Genomic DNA, 21383 nt, shown 5'->3' on the forward strand with positions numbered 1-21383 from the left:
TGGGATAATAGTACCTACAGCTTGCTCTTTAAAAAACTTTTTTAATTGAATTGCTTTATTTAGTTTGTTAATCCTTGTTAGGATTTTTGCATCTAAGTTTATACGGGGAAACAAGTGGCTAAGTTTTTCTCCACTTACCCTAAACTGACATTGGCCTCAAGAGTACAGGAGCCATACAGATTGCATTGGGGAAGTTTATTTTTCTGTTTCTGGCATGTATTCTGTAGATTATTGTTTTTCTTGAAGGTTTGGGGGAAATTGCTTACACAAATGGACTTGGAATTTTGTAGGTGTGTGTTAAATTTTTAATTTCTGCTTTATTTTTTGTTTTAGGTTTTTTTGGGTTTTTCTATTATATATATATATTTTTATTGAAGTATAGTTAATTTACAGTGTTGTGTTAGTTTCAGGTGTACAACAGAGTGATTCAGTTATGCATATATATATTCTTTTTCAAATTCTTTTCCCATATAGGTTATTATAAAATATTGAGTATAGTTCCCTGTGCTATACAGTAAGTCCTTGTTGTTTATCTGTTTTATATACCCTGGGGTGTAGATGTTATTCCCAAATTCCTCATCTTGCTCCATTTAAGGAATAAATGAGGTAATATATGTAAAGGACTTAGAACAATGTCTGTTACATAGTTAGCACTATGCGAGTATTGTTGGTATCACTAATATTATTATACCCACATTCTTATAATCTAGCTCTGTATTATTCGTAAGTGGTGGAACCAAAAGGCGCATCCAGGGCCCCTGCCTCCCCAGCCACTGTTCTGCCCACCGCATCTCAGTTAAGTCAAAACAAGTGTCTTAGTAAAACATCCTTTGAAGACACTGGAACCAAAGGAGAATAAATCCCTTTTAAAAAAAATAGACTTGTTAAAGCACCCCTATCCCTGTTGTCAGAAGTTCCTATTAATTCTTTAACTTCACGGAGTTAAAAATATCAGTAGAATTTCTATCAGGTTTTGGTTGTTGCATCATTTTATACACTTTTTAAAATGGAACTATTCAAAACATACAACAGTAAAGAAAATAATATGACTGTATATACTTGTCACAGCTTCAGCAATTATTAACATATATATCCTCCCTGCCACCAACATGCATGCACGTACGCACATGTGCATACACTTTCCCCCTCCACCTTCTTCTACTGGATTATTATTTTTTTTAATTAATTAATTTAATTTTTTTAGCTGCGTTGGGTCTTCGTCCCTGCGCACTGGCTTTCTCTAGTTGCGGTGAGCGGGGGCTACTCTTCATTGCGGTGCGTGGGCTTCTCATTGCAGTGGCTTCTCTCGTTGCGGAGCACAGGCTCTAGGCGCGCGGGCTCAGTAGTTGTGGCACGTGGGCTCAGTAGTTGTGGCACGCAGGCTCTAGAGTGCAGGCTCGGTAGTTGTGGTGCACAGGCTTAGCTGCTCCGCGGCAGGTGGGATCTTCCCGGACCAGGGCGCGAACCCATGTCCCCTGTCTTGGCAGGTGGATTCTTAACCAGTATGCCACCAGGGAAGCCCTCTACTGGATTATTTTAATGTAAATCCCAGACATCAAAAACTTCAGAAATGTAACAGGTTTAATAATAACCAAAAGCACAGCATGGCATCCTTGCTATGCTATCTGGGTTTAACCAGGTCTTTCTTAGTTGGATTTTACCTTATTTTATATTTGTCTGCTATTAAATCAAAGAAGGCTATAAATTGTAAGAAACCAATAAGGAAAAAATATTTACTCTCCACAATGAAAAGCCTGCTTCTTTTAGCTCCCCCTGGTTACACCAGGGTTGCAAGAGTCCCCTCAGCATGCCTGCCCCTTCTGAAGGGTCAGAGACAATCTCCCACCATGTGACTGTCAGCTAATACATGGGGGATTTCTAGGCAAGTTGCTATAAGGACCTTCAAGGTTGATCATATTTCTCACAATTTCTTTGCTCTCTCCCTTTCCTTCAGCTCTGCCTTCACAGTTCTCTAAACTTTTCCAGGAGCAGGAGAAAATGAACACAGCCCAGGTGAGTTGTTTACTTATTACTCAGTATTTTTCAGTGACATCTAAGAGCTGCTCTGCGTTTTTAATAACTTTCTTGTCAATTGTCCTTCCTCATCTTTTCATTTCCCAACGTTTTCCTGTTTTATTTTACTTTCCTTCTTTCTTCTTCTACTGGTTTTGAAGGTCTGCATTTTATTTTTATTCCATTATTACCTTTGATGTGTTTAACACATATGTGAACACATTTTTCTACCAACAGCAAGAACATTTTCATCTGTAGTTTCATCCAAATAAGATACACTCCTCCCTTACCTCGGGCTTTGTGGAAATGCACTAAATATTCTTTATTTCATTTTCTCTTTACATAATAATTATGTATTCTTAGAATTCTTTGTTAACAATCGTATCACATCTTCTAGCTACTTAAACAATAATTATTTCAATTCTAATATACATTTCCCGCTTATTTTTGCTGTCCCAAGTTTGAAGATAAAGTGACAGAATTATAATAGTCAGTTATAATATTACCTACAATTTAGGGCTGCTTATTATGCTCCAGTCACTCTTAAATTCCTTACCTGGATTAGCTCATGTAATTCTGACAACAGCATTAGGAGGTAGGCACTTTTATTATCCCCTTTTCACTGAAGTAAAAGTAAATAACTTCTCAAGAGCTTGTAACTGCAGTCATTCTAAGGATACATCATTAGAAGTTTGGCCAGATGGAGACCTGGAGTCCAAGTCCACTGCAAACTTTCCACCCTTTGTTGGGAGTAAGTCATCATCTGCTTGTGTTCCAACCAGCCCAAGATCTTGGAATGGGAGATCTCTTAGGCCTAGGGTTGCCAGATAAGACATAGGACATATAAAATAAAGTAAATCTTAGCTCCACGCACGCTTCCCTTTCATAGTCTATAAGTCACCCACCCTCTCTGGCTGTACCAAGAACCAGTTCCTGTAGCTCTGTCTGTCCACCACGAGTTCCGTATGGCATGCATTCCTTCCCAGATTCTGCTGAGTCTTGATAGAGGCCTCTGGAGTGGTCTACAGAATCACTATATGGTTATACGCCTTCTGAGTCTGGGTATCCGAAAGGGCCTTTATTCTGCCCCACTCCATGAATGATCGACTGGTTATAGAATTTGGGGTTGAAATCCCTTTCCTTCAGAAGATTATGGATCATCTGCATTATCTCCTAGTATTTGGGGAGACTGAGAAGTCGTGTGGCAGCTTGATTCTCATTCCTTTGTAGTAACCGGTTTTATTTTTTCTTCTTGTGAGTTTTTCATTATCCTTGGGCTTCAGGTATTTCCGCAGGCAGTGTGTCTGGCTGCCTGTCTTTTTTCAGAGTGCCTGCTTGGTAATTGGATGGATCCTATGGAGATGAAGACTGACTTGCTCTGGGACATTTTCGGTTCTTTCTGTGATTATTTCCTTCCCTCCGCTCTCTTTGTTCCTGCCACCCAGAAATTGAGACGGTCAGTGCCTCTCCCCAGTCGGCCCTCTGTGCTCCTTTACTTTCATCATTTCCATTTTTCCATGTTTTTATTCTGTGCGTTGAGAGATTTGCTCATTTTTGTCATTTGGGTCATTTTGTTTTCAAGTCTTATCTTAAGAGTTTTGGGGTTTTTTGTTGTTGTCCTAAGTCAGCAAAAGAATATTTAATATCTGTATCCTTTTTCTGTGTTCATAGCCAACTTTTCTCCTTTTAGGGAAATAAGACTCTCGTATATGATTTGCAGACACCAATGGGAATACTTAAAAATTATTCTCTTCAGTATCTTTACTTACATTTGTTTTCATAGTCCTCAGTCTTTTGGTCTTGGTACTTATCTTTCAGGCTGTTGCTTTTTACTGGCATTAAATTTGTTTAGCAGTCTTCAAATCTGTTACTCCTGATGCTGCTTTCTCAGATCATTGTTTTCCCTCCAGCATCTGGACCCTTTGCTGTCTTCTGTATGAAGAGAAAGGTAAAGACCTCATTAGATCAATGTGGGCGGCTGATGTGTGATGCTCGGCAAGGCAGAGGTCTGTTTCCTTGGCAAGATTTTCCTTTGAACGAAAGGACTGACTTGGGGCCTCTTATACGGATTATTGGGTTCTGTGTACAGAACAGGCTTCCCTTAGGCTCTCCAGAGAGGGACAAAGCTTGAGGGGACCCCCTTCCGCCCGCCAAAGGGGGTAGTGCCTTACCTGATAGCAGAGCATGATAGCCTGTTTCCCCAGAGTTGCCTTAAAACAAAAGCTGTGACCGAATCAGGGGACTAAGCACAGTACCCTGCTCCTCTCTTTGGATGCAAAGTTCACGCAGACACCTAGAGGCAGTTCCTTGCTTTTTTTTTTTTTTTAAATTTTATTTTATACTGGAGTAGAGCTGACTAACAATGTTGTGTTAGTTTCAGGTGTACAGCAAAGTGATTCAGTTATACGTGTACATGTATCGATTCTTTTTCAGATTCTTGTCCCATATAGGTTATTACAGTGTTGAGTAGAGTTCCCTGTACTGTAGAGCAAGTCCTTGTTGAAGTTCCTTGCTTTTTACAGGGAACGTTCTCCTGAGTGTTAACCCTCAGCCCACCCCTCCTGGGGGTCAGGAGTGTGGCAGCCCTTCCGTGACTCATGTTCACTGTTCTTCAGCCCAGAGCCCATCTCGGCTTCCAGCTGCAGCTGCTGCTGAGCTGGGAGGTCTCTCCGAGCTCTGAACAGAACTTGAGACTTTTGCGTGTTCTATGTTTGCATTAAGGGGCAAGCACAATGCCTCCAGTATCTGCCTCCTACTCTATATCTTCCAGAAACTTCCTCTGCTCTGAGAAGTATATTGGTGTTTTTATGACTCTCACTGCTGTAGTTTTGGAGGCAGAGGAGGTTAGGTTGTGCAATCAAATCTTTTTCTCCTCGATGAAGCATACCCTGAAAAAACTGAGATTTAACCCCCCTCTCCCTGTGTGACCTCACTCTACCTCGTACACACATTTTTTCATGGTTCCTGTAATTTATTACTGCATGTCTGTGTTTATGTAGAAAGTCCCATCATTCTGTAAACTCCTTAAAGACAGGACCAGTGTCACACATACACGATGGAAAAAAGAATGAAATAACGCCATTTGCATCAACATGGATGGACCTAGAGATCATCATACTAAATGAACTAAGTCAGAAAGAGAAAGGCAAATACCGTGTGATATCACTTATATGTGGAATCTAAAATATGACACAAATGAACTTACCTGCAAAACAGAAACGGACCCATAGACATAGAGAACAGACTTGTGGTTGCCGAGGGGGAGGGGGAGGGGGGAGGGACGGATTGGGAGTTTGGGGTTAGCAGATGCAAACTATTAATATACAGGATGGATAAACAACAAGGTCCTACTGTATAGAACAGGGAAGTATATTCAATATCCTGTGATAAACCATAATAGAAAAGAATGAAAAAGTATGTATATATATGTATAACTGAATCACTGTGCTGTACAGTGGAAATTAGCACAACATTGTAAATCAACTGTACTTCAATAAAATAAATTAAAAAAAAAAAACAGGACAAGTGTCTTACCTTAGCATCCTCTATGGCTAGGACAATTGTAGGCCTATAGAGGAACTCAAATTGTTTTATGAATCACCAACTAAAGATAGAGGCAGAGTATTTCTGGTATGATTTCTCTTTCTCCAACAAAATACAGGCAGGCTTCATTTTATTGTACTTTGCTTTATTGAGTTTTACAGATACTGCATTTTTTTTACAAATTGAAGGTTTGTGGCAACCCTGCATCAGGCAAGTCTATTGGTGCCTTTTTTTTTTTTTTTGCGGTACGCGGGCCTCTCACTGCTGTGGCCTCTCCCGTTGCGGAGCACAGGCTCCGGACGCGCAGGCTCAGCGGCCATGGCTCACGGGCCTAGCTGCTCCGCGGCATGTGGGATCTTCCTGGACCGGGGCACGAACCCGTGTCCCCTGCATCGACAGACGGACTCTCAACCACTGCGCCTATTGGTGCCATTTTTACAACAGAATTTGCTCACTTCGTGTCTCTGTGTCACATTTTGGCAATTCTTGTAATATTTCAAACTTTTTCATTATTATTGTATTTGTTAGGGTGATCTATGATCAGCGATCTTTGATGTTACCATTATAATTGTTTTGGGGCACCATGAACTTTGCCCATATAAGATGGCAAACTTAATCTATAAATGTTTTTTGTGTTCTGACTGCTCCTCTGACCAGCTCTTCCCCCATCTCTCTCCCTCACCTTAGACCCCCCTATCCCCTGAGATACAACACTATTGAAATTAGGCCACTTAATAGCCCTACGATGGTTTCTAAGTGTTCAAGTGAAAGGAACAGTTTCTCATTTAAAATCAAAAGCTAGAAATGATTAAGCTTAGCAAGGGAGGCATGTTGAAAGTTGAGACAGGCTGAAAGCTAGGCCTTTTGTGCCAAACAGCCAAGTTGTGAATGCAAAGGAAAAGTTCTTGAAGGAAATTAAAAGTGCTACTTCAGTGAACACGCAAATGATAAGAAAGCGAAACAGTCTTATTGCTGACACAGAGGAAGTTTTAGTGGTCTGAGTAGAAGATCAAAGCAGCCACAACATTTCCTTAAGCCAAAGACTAATCTAGAGAAAGACCCTAACTCTCTTCAATATTATGAAAGCTGAGAGAGGTCAGGAAGCTGCTATCTAGGACTTTCATAGCTAGAGAGGAGAAGTCAATGCCTGGCTTCAAAGGACAGGCTGACTCTCTTGTTAGTGGCTAATGCAGCTGGTGACTTGAAGTTGAAGCCAGTGCTCACTTACCATTCTGAAAATCCTAGGACCCTTAAGAATTATGCTCAGTCTACTCTGCCTGGGCTCTGTGAATAGAACAACAAAGCCTGGATGCCAGCACATCTGTTTATAACATGGTTTCCTGAATATTTTAATCCCACTGTTGAGACCCACTGCCCCCCCCCCAAAAAAAAGAAGATTCCTTTCAAAATATTACTGCTCATTGACAATGCACCTGGTCACCCAGGAGCTATGATGGAGCTGGACAATGAGATTAATGTTGTTCTCATGCCTGCTAACACAACATGCATTGTGCAGCTCATGGAGCAAGGAGTAATTTCTTTAAGAAGTACACTTCATAAGTGATAGCTGGGCTTCCCTGGTGGTGCAGTGGTTAAGAATCCGCCTGCCAATGCAGGGGATTGGTTCAAGCCCTGGTCCAGGAAGATCCCACATGCCGCAGAGCAACTAATCCCGTGCGCCACAACTACTGAGCCTGCACTCTAGAGCCCGTGAGCCACAACTACTGAGGCTGCGTGCCACAACTACTGAAACCTGTGCGCCTACAGCCCGTGCTCTGCAACAAGAGAAGCCACCGCAATGAGAAGACTGTCACCACAATGAAAGAGTAGTCCCCGCTCGCCGCAACTAGAGAAAACCCGCACAACAAAGATCCAAAGCAGCCAAAAATAAATTAATTAATTTAAAAAAATAAGGTGATAGCTGCTGTAGATAGGTATTCCTCTGATGGATCTGGGCAAAATAAATTGAAAACCTTTTGGAAGGCATTTGCCATTCTAGATGCCATGAAGAACATTTGTAATTCATGGGAAGAAGTCAACATATCAACATTAACAAGAGTTTGGAAGAAGTTGATTCCAACCCCCAAGGATGATTTTGAGGGGTTCAAGACTTCAGTGGAGGAAGTAACTTCAGGGGTGGTGGAAATAGCAATAGGATTAAAATTAGAAGTGGTGCCTGAAGCTGTGATTGGATTGCTGCCATCTCATGATAAAACTTTAGCAGATGAGGAGTTGCATCTTTTGGATGAGCAAAGAAAGTGGTTCCTTGAGATGGAATCTGCTCCTGGGAAAGATGCTGCAAAGATTGTTGAAATGACAACAAAGGATTTAGAATATTACACATACTTAGTTGATAAAGCAGTGGCAGGGTTTAAGAGGATTGACTCCGATTTTGAAACAAGTCCTACTGTGGGTAAAATACTATCAAACAACATTGCATGCTAAAGAGAAATCGTTCATGAAAGGAAGAATCAATCAATGCGGCAAAATTCATTGTTGTCTTATTTTAAGAAATTGCCATGGTCACCTCAGCTCTCAGCAGCCACCACCCTGATCAGCCACCAACATCACGGCTAGACCCTCTACCAGCAAAAAGATTACAACTTGCTGAAGGCTCGATTGTTAGCATTTTTTTAGCAATAAACTGTTTTTAAATTAAGGCATGTACATTGCTTTTTTAGATATAATGCTATTGCACGCTTAGTAAATAGCATAAATATAATGTTTATATGCACTGAGAAACCCCCCAAAATTCGTGTGACTCGATTGCAGTAGTCTGGAACCAAACCTGCAGTATCTCTGGGGTCTGCCTGTATAACATGATGGAAGGTATGTGGTAGACGACCTTTATAACATTTTCTGGGCAACTCTTTACAGTGAATACGGTAGAATCAGTGCCCCCTACATATTTCCCGTGCCATCTGGTCTTGAGCACTGCAGACTGAGCAGCCTTGGGCTATTACAGGGATCCGTGTTGTTCGAGGATGTATCAGTGGACTTCACCCAGAAGGAGTGGCAGTTGCTGGACCGTGCTCAGAGGCTCCTGTACAGGGATGTGATGCTGGAGAACTACGGGCACCTGGTGTCCCTGGGTAAGCCCAGCTTCCCGTGCAGCTCCCGACAGCATGCATTTCCTGTCTTAGGAACCAAGTCACTGTAGCGCATCATGCATTTTGGGTTTGAGATTTTGGATTCAAAAACCTTTTAGGGAACTTGAAAGGATATTGTATTCTCACCTCCCTAGTGAAAGGGTCCCCATCATTCTACAGCTCCTAAAGCTTCTCCCTTCTGATTCTTCAAAGGGCTTGATTCCTAAGCAACTTTGCCAAGTCCCATGTCGTTTCCCACAACAGGTCACTGTGTTTCCAAACCTGAGCTGATACTCAAGTTGGAACAAGAAGAACCGTGGATATTAAAGGGACAACTCCCAAGTGAGAGCCACCCAGGTGAGTTAATGAGGTCACCTGGAAGGCAGCCAAGGGAAACTGGATCCAAAGCGGCCAGTTCAGGGGGTAGTATCTTTGAAATGGGTTTTAGGAATCTCTTTTAGAGGCTCCAGACTTTTAGGAGTGACTAAAGGCAGATGACTACCATACCTTAGATATTAAGCCTCCATATATCACTCTCATATATAAATGCTCTTTGTTTTCTGTTTGACTTTTATAGAGAGAGATTCGCTTGGTTTTTATAGAATCCAGTTGCTGCCTTCCTCATCCTAGACCTTTATTTCTCTGTTTTTCTCTCTGTTCAATAATGGCCATCCTTTACGTTCCCTCCTGTGCCAAATGTTCTGTAAATATGCATTTGTTGATGGATCATTTTATTCAATAAATATTTACGAAGCACCAGCTATGCACCAGTCATGTTCTAAGTCACAGGAGATACAAAAGCAAAGTCTCTGCTCCTGTCAGTAGATCCAAATAGCAGATCCATATGTAACATGTCTGGTAGTAATTGGTACTCTGATAAATTAAAGTCAGATGAAGGGGATGGAGACCGACAGGGAGTCCTTTTTCAAAAGGAAGTCAGGGAAGGCCCCTTTGAGGAGGTGGACATTTGAACAGGAGAGTAGAATGGAGTCTTGAATGAAGGGATGGAGTGAGTCACGGGTTATCTGAGAGATTCCAGATCAAGGAACAGCAGATGCCAAGCCTGTGAGACAGGAGCGTGCCTGGTGTAGTCAGAGAACAGCAGGGAAGTTGGTGGGACCGGAGGGGGTTCAGTGAGGAGAAAGCAGCAGATGATGTCAGAGAGTTAGCTAGAGGCAAAGCTTTATAGGCCTGGTAAGACTGAATTCTACTCTGAGTAAGATAGTAGGTAAGAGAAGAGGTCAGGGATTGCACCCTTGAGCATTACATTTGGAGGTCATGGAGACATAGGGCTCTAGCAAAAGAGACCAAGAAGGAGCACCCACTATGGTAGAGGGAGAATCAGGAGTCAGGGGTTTCCCAGGAGCCACGTGAAAAAAGTGTTTTTTAGAAGGAAAGAGTGAATTCCCAATATGCAGATGCAAATGTAGTCAGCATCGCCCCTTTTTTCCCCCTGCAAATTATCCAAAGGCCACAAGGAAAAAAAATTTAATGTCAATTCCATTTTTCTTATAGGTTCGAGGCAGCTGAAATCCCAAGCTTTAAAAAAAAGTGGAAAAACTGCCAAAAGCAATGAAAGTCAGGCTTGTTCGCAGAAATAGAGAGAAAGTAACGTAGCTGTGGAAATAGTGTTAGAACATATTATACAGACAGTATTTACTTGGCGATTTTACCACAAATGGAACTTAAAAGTGTTGAGATTTTTTTTTAACAGTGGAATAGTAGCATTACTCTGAAGGATATCTAGGTTCTGAGTAGAGCTACTGACATAATATGTGCTAAGTGAAGACCATGAGAGTGTATTTGTTGTTGGAAACACACAATTGATGGAATTAAATACCCTGGTCTGATAGGAGCTACAATACTGTAGGCTTGTGGGATGATCAGTTGAACATGTGTTGTGAATTTAGGTATAAAAATCTAGTATAAAGTCTAAGTATGAAAATCCAATATCAGATTTTTCTTGCTAGCATATTGGCCTCTATTTGTTTTATCTGCTACAGAAAAGTCTTAAGTTTTTAAGCATATAACCAATGTTATTGCATAAAATGAAAATAGTAGAAGATAATAATCACTCATAGCCAAAAATTTTTAAGACAAAGATTAATAAAGGTCCTAAGACCAAGTCGAATAGCCAGGTGCTTGAGTTCTCACAAAAAAAGAGAAATCAGAGAGGAATAAAAAACGATGTGAAAGTAGAATTAAACAGCAAGGTTTTACTGTATCGCACAGGGAACTATATTCAATATCTTGTATTAAACTATAATGGAAAAGAATCGAAAAAAGAATATAGGTATATACATATGTACATGCATAACCGAATCACTTTGTTGTACACCTAAAATTAACACAATATTGTAACTCAATTATACTTCAGTATTTTTAAAGTGAAATTAAAAATTAGTATTGTGACAGGGCACAGTCAGTTGGTACAGTACATCAGCAGATTGAAAGAGGGAAAAGTAGAGTTGTCAATCAAGACAAATAACTATTGATTAGCTCTGATAGAATCAAATGATATGCAAACATGGCTTATCCTCTATCTTTGCCCTGACCCTTCCCTTGATCACCCTTTAGTCTTCCTTGTCTCCCTATTCAGTGTCCCTTATCTTTGCCCCATTCTTTTAATACCCTCCATCCTTGGATCACTTGTTTTCCTGACATCCTTTGGACTCACTTCACCACTCCTTGTGTTTTATTTCAAACTCTCAATCCATTTTGAGGTAATTTTTGTAACAAGCCAAAGCTTCTAGTATTAATTTTCAGCTTTCTCTCCCTTTTTCTACTGCAATATGTGTTTTTGTTTTTGTTTTCATGTACCAACTAAAAGAGTAGGATAAATATGTGCTTAGAAGTTCTTTCATCCCAGGAGACTGTGTCTGAAACCTAAGAATTAACTTAACTTAGGGCATTTGTATACAAGCCTATTCCTTAAGAAATGTGTTAAGATTTATAATGTATGTTAATTTTTTATATTTCTAGAAGTCCAAAGAACCAATAACATGGAAGAGATAAGCCAAGAAAATGAAGGCAAGTATTTGAGGCAAGGTTTATTCATCAACAACAAAACATTGACTGAGGATAGAAATAAAACCTTCAGAGAAACACTTAATATGACCACAAATCCAGTGCCCTCAAAAAAAATATCCCATCAATGTGACCCATTTGTAACAAACTTGAAAAGTGTTTTTGAATTAGTTATTAGTAATAGAAGCAGTGTGAGAAAAATATCTAATGATTTCAATGGATGTGGATTCCTTACTACTGTGCATGAGAAAACCCATACAGGGAACAAGCCCAGTGAAAATGATCAAAAGAGGAAATCCCACAGACAAATTGAGGACTTTATTCAGTGTCAGAAGAATTCAGCTTTGGAGCAATGTCTTGAATATAATCATTGTGAGAAAGCTTTTCACAGAAAAACAGCCTTTGTTGCATGTAAGAGAGCTCATACAAGAGAGAAACCCTCTGAAGGTAACAAATATGGACAAGCCTTCCTCCAAAAGTTAAAGCTTGGTGCTTGTCCAAGAACTCTAAAGGAAAGGAAACCACACGAATCCAGTAAAAATAGGAAATCCTCATGCTTGAAGTCAAAACGTGCACATCAGAGAGCTCACCGTGAATGTAACAAATTGGGGAAATCTTTTAGCGAGAAGTCGAACCTTACTCAACATCAGAGAACACACACAGGAGGAAAACCTGATGAGTGTAACAAAGGTGAGGAAGCCTTGCAGAAGTCATCCCACACTCAAAATGAACGAACTGATACAGAAGAGAAAATCTATGACTGTAACCAGTGTGGGAAATCCTTCCACAAAAAGCCACACCTGACTCAACATCCGAGAACTCACACAACGGAAAAACCCAGTAAGTGTAGTGATAGTGAGAAAGCTGTGAAAAAGGAGTCCTGCCTCGCTCTAAAGCAGAGAATTAACATGAGCAAGAAAAGCTTTAAAGGTAGTAAGTGTGAGAAATCCCACAAGACGTTCAAACTCAGTCAACATCAGAGAATGTGCTTGGGGGAACCAAATAATGAGTGTAGTGAAAGTGGGAGGGTCTTAAATAAGAAATCACACCTCACTCAAAATCAGAGGGCTCACAAAGGGAAGAAAACCTATGACTGTAATAAATGTGGGGACAGCTTCCCTAAGAAAACAGACCTTTCTCAACATCAGAGTGTGCACACAGGAAAAAAGCCCTATGAATGTAGTGAATGTGGGAAGTCCTTTTTTGTAAAGTCCAACCTCACTGAGCATCAGAGAACTCACACAGGAGAAAAACCCTACAAGTGTTGTGAATGTGGAAAATCCTTCTGCCAGAAGTCAGCCCTCACCGTACATCAGAGAACTCACACGGGAGAGAAACCCTATAAATGTAATGAATGTGGGAAAACCTTCTGTGTGAAGTCAAACCTTACTCAACATCAAAGGACCCACACAGGAGAGAAACCCTATAAATGTAATGAATGCTGGAAATCTTTCTGCGTGAAATCCAACCTCATTGTACATCAGAGAACTCATACAGGAGAGAAACCCTACAGATGTCCCGAATGTGGGAAAACCTTCTATGAAAAGTCAGCCCTCACAAAACATCAGAGAATTCACACAGGGGAAAAACCCTATGAATGTAATGAATGTAGAAAAACCTTCAGCCAGAGGTCAGCCCTCACCAAACATCAAAGAAAAAAACATAAGAAGAAAACTTCCACCAACACTCTCTACGTGCAGAAGCCATCCTCTGCAGTTCATAGCCATTGAACATCAGCAAAATCATAGGACAGAACCGCTTAGATGTCAACACATGTAGGAAAGTATCAACAGGTTAGAGCTAATTGGAATTACAGAAGTAATATAGGAGCGAAATAGGAGCTCTCTATGAATGCTTTGATTGTGTGAAAGCTCTCAAGAAGTATTCAAAAATATGGAGGGCAAATGTATTATTTTAAGGGATATGGATAAAAATGTTCTTGTGGGAAAATGTTCTTGTGGAAATAGAAGTCGTATTTCAGATGTGATACCAAACTTGTTACAAAAAAAGATAATAAAATATTCAGTTCTTAATAGAATGTGAAAGTGGAGCTTTTGTCGGGAATAAGTTAAGGTCATTGGCACAGCAGTGTTAAATATATATGTGAAGACCTTCTGAAGTATATGGATAGGTATATAGTGCATGAGTGTGTTATATAACATGAATTACATGTATGTTGGATTTACATAGGGAACCCACCTCTCTCTGAATCTCAACAATACAGTATATAAGTGAAAATTGAACAGTGACATAACGTGTGCCTCAACAATTGTACTTCTAGATACATACCCTAAAACAACTGGGCGTTCTAAAGGGTGTTTGGAAATACTGGGGTGATTCGTTGTCACTGTGATTGAGGCTGCTTCAGGCATTTAGCGTGTGGGAGGACCAAAGATACGCAATACCCTGCACCATGTCAGAGAAAGGACAGGAAAAGGGGCTCATCCAGGATGCCAGCAACTCCATCACAGGAAAACCTTGCTCTAAAGAAACTCTTGCACATCCGCACCAACAAACATGTACAAGAAGGTTCATTGCAACCTTTCAGGGTTTTGTAATGACAATTGAGAAAAAGAGAAAGTAGCAAATGTCCATTAACAATAGACTAGATGAATATTGGTATGTTTATACAATGGGAATAACATACACCAATGAAAATGAAGCTCAGTTATACACATCATGATTGTTATCTTAAAACAATAATGTTTCATGAAAAAGGAAAATATAAATACCATGTTATTGCATTTATATAAAGTTCAAAAAGAAAGAATTCAACAGTACACTGTTGAGGGATACATATATAAGCAGTAAAACTACAAAGGAAAGCCAGTGGATGGTTAACACAAAATCTAGGATAGCAGTTACATCTATGGAGGAAGGAGGGGCTTACAATTAGGGAGGAAGCTTTATATGGGAAATAGACCCACACAAATATGCCCAACTGGTTTTTTACAAAGGTGCAGAAGGAATTCAGTGGAGGAGAATAGACTTCAACAAATGATGCTGGAGCAGTTGGACAGCTATAGGTGAATAAATAAATGAACCTCAACCTCCTGAGGAGGAAAGTGTGGGCTTTGGATTCAGACAAACCTGACTTTGAATGCCAGCTTTACCACTTACCACTGTGTGGTTCTGGCTTTAATAACCTTTTCTCATAAGGTTATTAAACCTTGCTGAGCCTCAAACCCAAGCCTAGAGCTCATCAATGACACGTTAGGGATGCTGGGGAAATAGAAGGTAAATGAATGGGCTACATTAAATTTACTAGGGTATGTTCCCAAAATGGCCAGCAGAGGGCTCTAGTCGCACATGAAAGACTCCACCACGTCTCTGCTCCGGCTGAAAGCGGTCTGCCTTCCAGTCCCCAGTCTCCTCATTTCAGCCACCCATTTTCATTAACCCACATTAATGCACAGTGTTGGGGAGACATTTTTCACAGTTACGTGTGTCACTGCGTTTCTGTCAAAGAAACATATCAGATAATTTAAATTATAATACTGCCTTTTTCCTGCCTGCTTTAGTTTTTTTTCTTAACGGAATAGACATGCATTCTCAACAGGGGCAATATTGCCCCCAAGGGGGTGAAAGTTTGTCCTTGAAGCCTGAAAAAATTCTTAGCTATTACAATGGTTTGTGGCCCTCAAAGGACCATATTACATAAATAGATATGCAGTATATCTGTGGTATTAAATTTTTATGGGGAGGACAATTAGGAAAAATAATATCTAAAAAGTCCCCTTGGAGGAGCTATAACTTAAAGAAATAAAGGTTGGGAAACACTGGAATAAGGGGAGATGAATCAAGAGAAGATGCCATCATTGTACCACACCTGAAGTTAGGGACACGTAGCATAATTCTTTCTCCTATAATTTGGGGACTGCCACGGCAGTGTCCAACCTCAACAATTCCTAATTGGAGGTCTTGTCATTGTTCAGAATGTCCCTCTGCCCCTTTCTGACTCCTCTGAGAGACACCACTTTCAGTGATTCAAAAGGAATCTCTCCTGGGAGGACTTCTTCAGAGATGCTGCATGCCCTCACCCTTCCACCGGAGTTGTCAAGATTGAGCAGAGGAGGGCCGGACGGCACAAGCAAGCTGAGTGAGTAAGCAACCCTGACCCCCATTTCATCCACCTTGGCTTAAACCTATGGCTGAGGGAATTCCCTGGCTGTCCAGTGGTTAGGACTCCAAGCTTCCAGTGCTGGGGGCCCGGGTTCAATCCCTGGTGAGGGAACTAAGGTCCCGCAAGCCACTTGGCACTGCCAAAAGAAAAAGAAAAAAAAACCTATGGCTGCATGCAGTGGGAAGTAGGTCCCTTATGACCAGTTGACAGAGGAGGAAAAAGCCTGAGCTTGGTCTGTGGAGCAGGTGCCCAATTTTGATGGTAGATGGACATATCCATCCATCATGGCCTCAAACTGAGAACAGCATAGTTACCAGGAAGGGCTCAGATCCCCTAGGAATGAGGGTTGAAGGTCACACCACCAGGTAAGCCGCCATATCCAGCAGAGGTGCCAAGGGTGAGGGGAACCTAGAATTGACAGTAGAGATTAGAGCTTTTCTGAGCAGCAGCCCTAGCTCTGCACCTACCTCTTGTTACACAAGGAAAAACAAATTTCTCATATGTTTAAACCACTGTGATTCAGGTCTCTGTTACACGCATTTCTGGCTGATACAGTATTCCTAACAATAGCATATGCCCGGGTTTTGTTCTCTAATCCTATTTAGCACACCTTGCGTTTTAATAGGACAATTCAGTCCCTTTGAGATTACTGTAAAAATGGATATATTTTATTTTATTCCTTCCATTTTAATTCGAGCTTACTATTTATTGTTTCTCTTCCTTTTTCTGGCTTGATAATATGGCCATTTATTATCTGTTTTTCTTTTATTTTTTTAAAGTATAATTTACATACAACAAATTACACACATATTAAGTATAGAGTTTAATGAGGGTTTTTTGTAGTTGTTGTTTGGGGTTTCTTTGGCTGGGCCTCACAGCTTGTGGAATCTTAATTCCCCAACCAGGGATTGAATGCGGGCCCTTGGCAGTGAGAACATGGAGTCCTAACCACTGGACAGCCAGGGAATTCCCTCTGTTTTTCTTTTAGATTTTGGTGTTCTATAGAGCTAGCAATTACCTTTTCTTTTTCATATTCAGAAAAAAAATACAAAATCACAAGTATATAATCTTCCATTATATGAAAAAAACCACCTATTTCTTCACATTAAGATGACCGATTGGGCTTCCCTGGTTGGCGCAGTGGTTGAGAGTCCGCCTGCCGAGGCGGGGGACACGGGTTCGTGCCCCAGTCCGGGAAGACCCCACATGCCACGGAGCGGCTGGGCCCGTGAGCCATGGCCGCTGAGCCTGCGTGTCTGGAGCCTGTGCTCCGCAATGGGAGAGGCCACAACAGTGAGAGGCACACGTAACGCAAAAAAAAAAAAAAAAAAAAAAAAGATGACCGATTGTAATTCTTTTACATCATGCTCCCCAAGTCCCAAAGAGATTTAAATGCTTTAATTTTTTCCTCTCCACCTGCCCCTCCCCAAGTACCAGGCTGAGATCCTTCAGTATTTATAGTCCCGTATTATTATTAGTCTTCCTTTAGGATTCCCTTTTCCCCTCAAAAGTCTGTAGATATTATTACATCATCATTTACTTCCAGTATCGCAGATGAGAAGTCCAATGCCAGCCTCATTGATTTTCATTGTAAGTTACTTATTTTCCCTCTCTGGAGGTTGGTAAGCTTTATATGTATACTTGGTGTTCGTTTTTTTTGGGGGGGGGGGAGAAGCTCTGTTTGGAATTCAGTGACCCCTTAAAATCTTCTGATCAGGTCTTTGTTGGAAGAATTTCAGGGAAAATTTCCTCCATTGTTTTGTTTCGTTATTGCCTGCCTTCCACTTCCTCCATTTGATGAATTTCCGTTTTTCCAATAATAATAATTCCAATATTGAATAATTCAAATAGACAGGTATTTGGTTGCCTCCATCATCGCCCCAACCTCTCTGATTTCACCTCATCATTTCCATCTCTTTAAATTTTTGATATGTGTTTTATTTCTCCATTTGGTATTCCACATCCAGTTGCACCAGTAACCTTCCTCTCCTTTGATTCATCTCCTGAAATGTTTAGTCTGAATATGAGATTTTCCTTCGATCCAGAACATGAGTGTGTGTGTGTTTGTGTGTGTGTGCGCGCGCATGCATGTCACACTGTATCTGTGGATCCTTCGGATGTCATTTTCGTTGTCAGTTTCTGTTCAGATTACCTTCTCTCTTCTGTAGGTTTGTACTGGCTGTTCTCTGTGATACAACAGTTCTCTCTCTTTCTCATTTCGATGACCCCGCAGGTACGTTGGCATTTTCCTTCGCTGACTCCCCAGGGTGCGTGTTCAGCTGCTGGGGATCTGCGGCAGGTCAGGCTCTTGAGTCATGGACCGCCCAGCAGTCTTTGCTCTTCTGGGTCAGCAGTGCTCCGGCTGGTGGGTCGCTGGTCCCAGAAGGACTCCCTCTGCTCCTTCGTCTCCTCATCTGGCATTTTCCCAGGGTAGAAAGGATTGAGCACACCGATTTACTCCCCCTCGGCTTTCTGAGCACTGGAGCAGTGAGGCTGAAGAATACTCACAGGGGCAGGCACACAGCTCCCTCAGGAAGTTCTTGGATTTGCATAAGTCAAGTGTTCCCAGATGTTACCTCTTTCCTTCTGACCATCCCTCAGGGGCCTGGGCCTCTGGTGGCCCGGCTCTCACTGAACTCAGACTAGCCCCCAGAGATCACTAGATCTTGCTTCTACCCTAAAACCTCAAAAAATGCTGGCCTCAAAAACAAAAAAGCTGCTGGCCTCAAAAAATGTTCAGTAGCTGGTTTTAAATTGAAAGATGAGGGCAGCAAGGATGTATTCAAGCAACCATTTCCCCAGAATTCATAGGACACTTCCGTACACAGTAAGTCCCCTACATATGAACCTTCAAGTTGAGAACTTTCAAAGATGTGAACATGCGTTCCATCAGCATCAGGCGTGAGTGAAATTGCAGTTCACCCTCCTCAGTAGCTCTTCTTGCCTGTTCACTCGATGCTAGCCCCCAACAGTATGCCAGCTGTTGTATTGTACTACTGTACTTTTCAAGGTACTGTGCTGTAAGATTAAAAATGTTTTATTTTTTGTGTTTGTTTTTTATGTACTATTTGTGTGAAAAGTATTATAAACCTATTACATTACGGTGCTGTGTAGCCAATTGTGTTAGCTGGGTATGTAAGCTAACTTTGCTGGACTTACGAACAAATTAGACTTATGAACTTGCTCTCAGAATGGAACTCATTCGTATCTAGGGAACTTACTGTAGTCAAAAGGCAGAAATACTATAGGCCATTTCACAGACTATAATGCAATGAAACCAGAACACATCAACAAGAATAGCCAAAGAAAAAACTAAAACCTCACCACCACCAAGATCCTTATAGACATGAATATCCAAAATTCACTCTTTTAGCTACCATCAGGTTAGAGAGAAAATCAGAATAGAAATTATAAATTATTTTAATGAATAACAATGAGAACACAAAATATAAAAATCTTTGAAGTGTGACCAAACAAAAATTCAAAGGAAGAATTACAGATTTAAATAACTTTATTAGAAAAACAAATAAAAGATTTAAAATAATGAAGAGGTCCCAGGGAAAGATAGCAGATGGAATATTCAAGTCTAATTTTGGTCCCACTGAGACACCTATTAAAAATAGAGTAAAGGGATTTTATTTTCACCTTTATATTTTATAAAATTTCAAATCCCCAGAAAAGGCAGAAGAATGCTACAATAAACATCTCTATACGAACCATTTAGATTCACCAGTTGTTATGATTTTGCTGTATTTGCTTTATTTCTCTCTCTCTTTTTATACATATATACACATTTTTTTCTGAATCATTTGAAAATAAGTTACCAATATTATGACCCTTCACTCATAAGCATGTATCACTTAAGAATAAGGGCAATCTACAAACTCAAATAAATAAATGTTTCTTCAAATACAGAATGTACTTTTTTATACATACATGAGCATTTACTAAAATTTATCATCCACTTGGCTATAAGGAAAATCTTGAAAAATTCAATAAATTAGATATTTCATAGGCTATCATCTCTGCTCATCATTCAATAAAAATGAAGTAAATAGTTTTTAAAGTCACCAAAATATGCTAACTACATGGAAATTAAATCTAAGAAACACACTGTTTGGGAACACTTGAATCAAAGGAAAGAAAAATGAAATTCCAAATTATCTAGAAAACAAAGAAATGGAGAATTCTTCATTGGAAAACTTACGGGAGATAAAAAAATTTCAAAGGAAATTTTTTAGCCTTAAGTAACTTCATCAATAAATGGAAAGAACTTGATACTTTATATGATTCAATTTAAGCATTGCTCAGATCCATAGCCACACCCTACACCGTACTCTTCTTCCCCACCTGTCACCCCCTTACTCTCTCTGTCCCCAGGCACTGCCCTGCTTCAATGAACAGCTACCACCTTGAAAGACTGACTTATATCTTCCCTCTTAGAGAAGAAATGAGGGCATCTTGTTCTTACTCTCTTACTCTCTCTGTCCCCAGGCACTGCCCTGCTTCAATGAACAGCTACCACCTTGAAAGACTGACTTATATCTTCCCTCTTAGAGAAGAAATGAGGGCATCTTGTTCTTGTATGTGCTCCGTAGGTTACAAGAGGGTGAAAGCAGATCTGAATGGTGCAATGGGTAGAATTGCTAGCCTTAGGTTATGCACCACCACAGATCTCTGTGGCATTCCGCCCTCAACCCCACTACTCACCAACCTCACCCCTAAATCATTTGCCTTGACTCCTAGATGGAGAGGCTCTACAGGGAACAGCAAGCTATTCCCTGGTCATTAAGCCAGGTCTTGGCCTCTGCCATCGACTGCACTACAGACTGAGGAGCCCCACAGTAGCACAGACAGAAAGGAAGAAACAGACCACTATATGCAGTGGCCAGATTGGTCCAGGAGGCTCTTGCTTCCCCAGAAGCCAGGTAATACTGCCTGGATGCATCAGGTTAATGCCCTGTGGGGCAGACCTTGAACCATAGGAGATGGGGGACAGGAAGGACCCAATGGATAAATTTTTCTCACCTTCTCCTCCTGAGGGATGCTCTAAGACAGAGGAGTTCATACAACCTCTCTGAGGATGTACTGTGAGCCCAAGGAATTAGCCACGCTGGTTACAAAACTGTGAACCTCTCAGGAATGCAGCCTCTTACCTTTGCTCTCCTCCCTCCCTGCCTCACTTTTTCCTTCAACCTGGTTTCTGTTGTTCCACAAACCCAGTGAAGTGTTAGCATGTAAACTTTTGACACAGGCTCTGTTTTCTGGGGAACCCAGGATAAGACAATAGTCTCCTTGAGAAATAGAAAAAGAACAAGAAAATAAGCTGAAAAAAAGTAGAAAGAGAGAAATCATTAAGATGGAAGATATTTTTTAAATAGTAAGAAAAAATAAATCCCAAATCTCTTCTTGGAGGAAAACCATCGCAGTATACCAGTCAGGGTTCTAAAGTGAGTTCTATATTGCAAAAGAAGCTGATCCTGATGATTCAGGAGCAAGTAAGTTGTTTAAAGAGATATCGAGTAGCTCACTATGTCATTGTGAGGGCTGAAAAGCCAGACTGAAGGTTAAGCAATGCCCCAAACCAT

General features: G+C 40.8%; 1 protein-coding gene across 1 annotated transcript; it reads left to right on the forward strand.

Moving 5' to 3' along the window:
- The first annotated feature begins 1109 nt into the window (after positions 1-1109).
- ZNF334 (zinc finger protein 334) lies at positions 1110-13636 on the forward strand. Its single transcript, XM_032604778.1, has 5 exons — positions 1110-1119; positions 1955-2013; positions 8522-8648; positions 8910-9002; positions 11628-13636. The coding sequence occupies exons 1-5, from the start codon at positions 1110-1112 to the stop codon at positions 13400-13402; spliced, it is 2064 nt and encodes a 687-aa protein (XP_032460669.1). The 3' UTR covers positions 13403-13636.
- Positions 13637-21383: the final 7747 nt, after the last annotated feature.

The sequence above is a fragment of the Phocoena sinus genome, chromosome 15, assembly GCF_008692025.1.
Source record: "Phocoena sinus isolate mPhoSin1 chromosome 15, mPhoSin1.pri, whole genome shotgun sequence".
In the NCBI taxonomy this organism is placed as follows: domain Eukaryota; kingdom Metazoa; phylum Chordata; class Mammalia; order Artiodactyla; family Phocoenidae; genus Phocoena; species Phocoena sinus.